Source organism: Phyllobates terribilis, unplaced genomic scaffold (genome assembly GCF_046119375.1).
Source record: "Phyllobates terribilis strain yellow unplaced genomic scaffold, ASM4611937v1 Scaffold_9__5_contigs__length_417890890, whole genome shotgun sequence".
Taxonomy (NCBI): domain Eukaryota; kingdom Metazoa; phylum Chordata; class Amphibia; order Anura; family Dendrobatidae; genus Phyllobates; species Phyllobates terribilis.
Genome location: NW_027362769.1, coordinates 362,587,038 through 362,593,559, shown reverse-complemented (window position 1 = coordinate 362,593,559; position 6,522 = coordinate 362,587,038). Strand labels below are relative to the sequence as shown.

At 50.8% G+C, this 6,522-nt stretch overlaps 3 protein-coding genes across 3 annotated transcripts; all 3 read left to right on the top strand.

Annotated features, from left to right (window-relative positions):
• Positions 1-254: 254 nt before the first annotated feature.
• LOC141161377 (histone H1.10-like) lies at positions 255-899 on the top strand. The gene has a single exon (XM_073646186.1). The coding sequence runs from the start codon at positions 255-257 to the stop codon at positions 897-899; it is 645 nt and encodes a 214-aa protein (XP_073502287.1).
• A 1,590-nt stretch (positions 900-2,489) lies between these two features.
• LOC141161376 (histone H3-like) lies at positions 2,490-2,954 on the top strand. The gene has a single exon (XM_073646185.1). It carries the CDS (start codon positions 2,490-2,492, stop codon positions 2,952-2,954), a length of 465 nt encoding a protein of 154 aa, XP_073502286.1.
• Positions 2,955-4,565: 1,611 nt separating this feature from the next.
• On the top strand, positions 4,566-4,877 carry LOC141161375 (histone H4). The gene has a single exon (XM_073646184.1). The coding sequence runs from the start codon at positions 4,566-4,568 to the stop codon at positions 4,875-4,877; it is 312 nt and encodes a 103-aa protein (XP_073502285.1).
• The last annotated feature ends 1,645 nt before the right edge of the window (positions 4,878-6,522 follow it).

Sequence of the window (6,522 nt, the reverse complement as noted above, 5' to 3'; positions counted from 1 at the left end):
TGCAATCAAGCCAGCAGTATGGAAGTATGGCTTTTATCCCGGGCAGGGAAGCACAAGGGGAGAGCGGAGCTCCACTCGGAATCAGCTAGAAGGAGGCGGGGCCTGTGCTCAGTGTCAGCCAATAGATGCTCAGGATGATGCAGCTCAGCAGCCAATCAGTGCGCAGTAAGCCTGTACATATAACAGGCGCCTCCAGCTCCGGCCTCAGTGTTTTCCTATCAGGAGATATTTGTGTTCTAGTTCCGAAGCACACGATGGCAGAGACCGCACCAGCCGCCGCTCCCCCTCCCGCAGAACCGACCACCAAATCCAAGAAGCAGCCGAAGAAATCCGCCAAGAAAAGCAAGAAACCCTCCGGTCCCAGCGTCTCCGATCTGATCGTGAAAGCCGTGTCCGCCTCTAAGGAGCGCAGTGGGGTGTCTCTGGCCACCCTGAAGAAGGCTCTGTCTGCCGGAGGATACGATGTAGAGAAGAACAACAGTCGCCTGAAGCTGGCCGTCAAGTCTCTGGTCACCAAGGGCGCCCTCCTCCAGGTGAAGGGCAGCGGCGCCTCCGGGTCCTTCAAGCTGAACAAGAAGCAGCAGGAAACTAAGGACAAAGCGGCCAAGAAGAAGTCAGCAGCAGCGGCCAAGCCCAAGAAATCCGCTGCAGCCAAGAAAGTCGCCAAGTCTCCGAAGAAGCCCAAGAAGGCTCCGACCGTGGCCAAGAACAGCCCGAAAAAGGCCAAGAAGCCCGCAGCAGCTGCCAAGAAGCCAACCAAGAGCCCCAAGAAGCCAAAGGCCACTCTGAAGCCCAAGAAGGTGACGAAGAGTCCGGCTAAGAAAGCGGCCAAACCCAAAGCTGCCAAGAGTACTGCTAAGAAGGCAGCTAAAGCCAAGAAGCCCGCGGCTAAGAAATAAGCCAAAGCCGCCCTGTTATTACACCACAAAAGCTCTTTTCAGAACCACCACCTTGTCCCCTGCAGAGCTGTATAATCAGTGCCACCACCTTGTCCCCTGCACAGCTGTATTATCAGTGCCATCACCTTGTCCTCGGGAGAGCTGTATAATCCGTGCCACCACCTTGTCCCCGGCAGAGCTGTATTATCAGTGCCATCACCTTGTCCTTGGCAGAGCTGTATAATCAGTGCCACCACCTTGTACCCTGCAGAGCTGTATAATCAGTGCCACCACCTTGTCCCCTGCAGAGCTGTATAATCAGTGCCACCACCTTGTACCCTGCAGAGCTGTATTATCAGTGCCATCACTTTGTCCTCGGCAGAGCTGTATAATCAGTGCCACCACCTTGTACCCTGCAGAACTGTATAATCAGTGCCACCACCTTGTCCCCGGCAGAGCTGACTTATCAGTGCCATCACCTTGTCCTCGGCAGAGCTGTATAATCAGTGCCACCACCTTGTACCCTGCAGAGCTGTATAATCAGTGCCACCACCTTGTCCCCTGCAGAGCTGTATAATCAGTGCCACCACCTTGTCCCCTGCAGAGCTGTATAATCAGTGCCACCACCTTGTACACTGCAGAGCTGTATTATCAGTGCCATCACTTTGTCCTCGGCAGAGCTGTATAATCAGTGCCACCACCTTGTACCCTGCAGAGCTGTATAATCAGTGCCATCACCTTGTCCCCGGCAGAGCTGTATAAACAGAGCCACCATCTTGTCTCTGGCAGAACAGTTTTTCTATAAAGAGGGTCTTTTCTACTAATCTGCAGCGCTCCCGGAGCTGCGCTGTATCCCGACCACAGGTGTCACTTGTCTTCCAGGCAGCGCTCCCTCTGGTGTCTGTACATCAGGAGTGATGTGTCATGGAGGGACTGGAAGAAGCCGATCTCCTACCTAAGCTTTGTCACATCTTCACCACTTGATATGGCTGTGATCCTTGTAACTAATTTCGTTTAAGGAAGGTGTGTGTGGTTCTAACTCCAATGTGAGACCTATAAAACCAGCGTCTCCCTGCATGTGACTGATGACTACTGTACAGGTCCGTGAACTGGGGACAGGATTGTATGGATGGACTGCAGAACGATAGGCAACAGCGCAAGAAGGGAAGGGCCGATGTGTTACAGCAATCTTGTCACTCGTCCCATCAATCCTTACTGCAGACTTCTGCTGCGACCCTTATAACCTGCGTCTGAATTAGTAAAGGGGGGATTATTCCTATGGGAGACCAAGAAGATCAGTATAGCCCGGAATGAGAGTGAAGGCTGCGGAGCTATAGTCCAGCTCCGTGTATGGAGAACATGGGAATAGAGAGACATCGGCGGCTCCTGCTCTAGAAGCCGCATGTTGATCAGAGCAGCTGGTAATGAGTGTGAACTGGACAGACCCCGCTCCCTCTTTTGGAGGATGGGGTTACTGAGTTCTAGGCTGAGTTTCTGAACGATGATTGGTCGCGGATATCGCACACTATTTGTCGGCTTGTTCTACAAATTGACCAATGCAGTGCAGGGGGCGTGTTCACATGACGCGGTAACAGGAGCAGAGGAGTATAAATGTCCCGCTCTCTCCGCTCCTCTCATCACTTCTGTTCTCCTCTATACAGAGCTATGGCCAGAACTAAGCAGACCGCTCGTAAATCCACCGGAGGGAAAGCTCCCCGCAAGCAGCTGGCCACTAAGGCCGCCAGGAAAAGCGCTCCCGCCACTGGCGGAGTGAAGAAGCCTCACCGCTACCGGCCAGGGACAGTCGCTCTCCGTGAGATCCGCCGTTACCAGAAGTCCACCGAGCTGCTGATCCGTAAGCTTCCCTTCCAGCGCCTGGTGAGAGAAATCGCCCAGGACTTCAAGACCGATCTCCGCTTCCAGAGCTCGGCCGTCATGGCGCTGCAGGAGGCCAGCGAGGCTTATCTGGTGGGGCTGTTTGAGGACACAAATCTGTGCGCGATCCACGCTAAGAGGGTCACCATCATGCCCAAAGACATCCAGCTGGCCCGCCGGATCCGTGGGGAGAGAGCTTAGATCCGTCCTACACGTCTGACTATAACAAAGGCTCTTCTCAGAGCCACCAAATCCTCCCTCAGGACGAGCTAATCCCTCACATCTGCTTCTCTGCCCTGATTCTTGAATGTCAGCTTTATATAATCTATTTGGAGTCTGGACTGTGTTGTGAAGGAATCTTGAAAAAATGCGCAGATTTCTTGGTGTATATGATGCGATCATTATAGGACGTCCATTATCCAGCGCTATCTCCTGTGAACACTCGCTGACTCCTATCAGCCGCACGAGTTTGATCTTGAAAATATTGCTGGTGTGATGGAGTCACCGATGTTAGAATCAAAGTTATGCACTTTTATAGAAAGCGGATACTGTTCCCTGGAACATGATAGAGATTCCTGTATGGAACCAAGAGACCATTGATCGCTCAACACAAGCAAATTTCCTGATATCCGACAGTCCTGAAACTACGTGTTAAACCAGGACAAAGAACAAAAAGCCATCAGCCCCTGAGCGGGAACTTCCTATTCGGTAACTATTAACATTAGCTCCTCCCCTTCCTCTGCTGATTGGCTGAACACAGGACGTTAGGGAGTTTGAATTTCCCGCTCCTTGGAGTTTCCGCAGCTTCTACATGTAATTGTGTTACTACTTCTGCTGTGAAGAGAAGTGTCCGGTCTATAGATAAACTCCACTGAGCACATTCATGTAGTCACCTTCCAGATCACAGTGTATTCTCCATTGGATATGGGACCACTGGAATGAGAATCAATCAGCTGCTCAGTGATTTTGTTATTTATACGGTTCCTTTTTTATTTGACCAATCTGAGCTGTTGTCTTTATCTTCTGCAAGAATTCTGTTCCCAATTGATATCAGTACTGTCCTGCCATTATTTTTTTTGCAGGGAGAGACCCTCTGTAAGCCAGACTAAGGGGATTCCCGGCTTATGAGCTGGTGTCAGTATCGGAGCAGTGCTGCTGACCGCGGCTTCCTCCCTGCACTGTCCTTAGAAGAGGCAATAATCCTGGCTGCCACAATCCTCCTCACATCACCGCACCCCAAGAGCAATTCTATCTGAAGTGACAAGCCCATCTTAGAAATGTCAGAGCTCAGTCAGGATCCTATAGATTAGTCGACGGGAGCAGCCAGAATGTCACATGTAGATTGTACAGAATGCAAGGGATGATGAGGGGAGTAGTAAGGTGCGGAAATGACCCTTCCTGGACATTAGTGAATAGCATGTTACGAATATGGTATGATGGAAGTGGGGGGTTAATCACTGTCAGTGCCGTTATAGGTATATTCAGCAGTGATCTGAAGCTTCTATATGAAGTGTAGATCACTTGCAGCTGGTGTCGTGTCTGCACTTTTATTTATAGACTGTTTCTGAAACATTTCTCATCACAGGTAAAACATATATAATTAGAAGCTGCGGAAACTGCACAATGAGCGGGAAATTCAAACTCCCCAGCAGTTCAGTGTTCAGCCAATCAGCAGAGGAAGGAGGAGCTAATGTAGATTCTGTAAGACCCGCCCTGGACCGCGTCATCTCTGCAGTCTTCTCTCTGGTCCACCTATACGCTATATAAATTAGGAGCCCGTTTGTTTTAGCATTGCTTTCTGCTCAGTAGAAGATGTCTGGTCGGGGTAAAGGAGGGAAAGGTCTCGGGAAGGGCGGTGCCAAGCGGCACAGGAAGGTGCTCCGTGATAACATCCAGGGCATCACCAAGCCTGCCATCCGCCGTCTCGCTCGCAGAGGAGGCGTCAAGCGCATCTCCGGCCTCATCTATGAAGAGACTCGCGGTGTCCTGAAAGTCTTCCTGGAGAACGTGATCCGTGACGCCGTCACCTACACCGAGCACGCCAAGAGGAAGACCGTCACCGCTATGGACGTGGTGTACGCGCTCAAGCGCCAGGGCCGCACTCTCTACGGCTTCGGAGGTTAATTGTGTTCTCTGCTCCATCCTGACAACCCAAAGGCTCTTTTCAGAGCCACCACATCTTCTAGATGAGAGGCTACAATCTCCTGTTGTGGAATAATAATCCCTGTGCTTGTGTGAATGCCAGTACAAGCTTTACACGCTGTTCACAAGGAGTTTAAATGTTCACTCATTGTTGAGAACGAACTCTGAGAATACTGGCACTGAAGGGTTAAAAGTTTGTTGTGATTGGAATGATGTAACTTCTTTAACCTATTGTGTTCCATACAGGAATCTGTAGTTCTCCTGAGTCAAGGAAGCAGTATCCGCATCCGGATGTTCCGAGTGCTGCTTACAGAAAGGAAACCTAAGATCCTGTGATTGAGGACGGGGCTTGTATCAGGCTCAGTGTATATGGAGGCCGCTGAAGGTTCATAATCATAACACCACAAAAAATTAATGGGAGGCCCAACCTCTTTCTGAATAGAACGATCACCGTGTTTGGGGCAAGATGCTCTGCCCTGTATTCTCAGAGGGGTAGAGCTGTCCCCAGACCGCATTGCGATCTCCGCTACAAGCAGAGGGGCCGGTAATAATCCGACGCACAAAGAACAACGATTGAGCGGCAAATTCAAAACCACCAACGGATCTGTGATCAGTGAATGCCAGACAGACCTCAGCAGGCGCCGATCAATACCAGATACAAATGTTTCCTCCACCGTTTAACTCTCTATTAGCCGGCTGTGTGCTGATCCCCGCTCCACACTTATACATGCTTTACAGAAGCGGAGATTTCCCACACACCAGACCCGGCGGCGCTCACATCAGGCTCGTATTAGTCTGTGATAAGATCGGCGTTGACACCACTGGGAATCAGCCTAGAATATTACGTGGGTGAATGAGGGGCTTCCTGGATGTCCTATGTAATGCTTTACTTTTCTAATCTATAATAAACCATACAGTATAGAATAGATTGTGTAGTATCTATATATCGCCTGGTGTCCCTGTTATAAGACACTTAAGCGATCCTTATCTGCCCTGCCCATATGCATCGCTGGATCATTTGTTCTCTTCCATTCAAGTGAATGAGAGAGAACAAGGGACGCACATTTCCATCCGCTGTTTCTCCCTCGCTCAGCGAGGATTTACAAACTGGCGGTAAATAACTATAATCAGGCTAAATCCAGATGTCAGTGTTCCTTTAATAAAGTGCCTGACTGCTGCTTGCTTGTCACAGATTGGAGGGGGCGGGGCTGTGAGTCAGTGCTATGTGCGGCAGCAGGAGGAGCAGGCATTCTCAGTCTCCTGGATAAGATCAGAGTGACTACTGCCGGGAGGGGCGGGGCCAGAGGGGACTGACTGTGGAACGTGAACTGGCAAAGAGCCGTTTAAATTTCAATTGGCTCCCTGCCAGGAGCCGACTCATATGATTCACTATAAAGAGCCGGCTCTTAGAGCCGGCTCGTTCAGGAGCTACCCATCACTAAAGCACGCCGTGTCCGAGGGCACCAAGGCCGTCACCAAGTACAGCAGCGCCAAGTGATCTGCTCCGTCTGCTGCTCGCCATCACCCCAAAGGCTCTTCTAAGAACCACCACCTCGTCTGCATCAGAGCTGTGGCTGCTCCTGTGTTCTCTCCTGTCTCCCCGAGGTGTCTATGGTTACACTGCACA

Excerpts from the sequence above, each read along its gene's own strand:
- LOC141161377 (XM_073646186.1), top strand. The coding sequence starts at position 255 with ATGGCAGAGACCGCACCAGCCGCCGCTCCCCCTCCCGCAGAACCGACC.
- LOC141161376 (XM_073646185.1), top strand. The coding sequence starts at position 2,490 with ATGTCCCGCTCTCTCCGCTCCTCTCATCACTTCTGTTCTCCTCTATAC.
- LOC141161375 (XM_073646184.1), top strand. The coding sequence starts at position 4,566 with ATGTCTGGTCGGGGTAAAGGAGGGAAAGGTCTCGGGAAGGGCGGTGCC.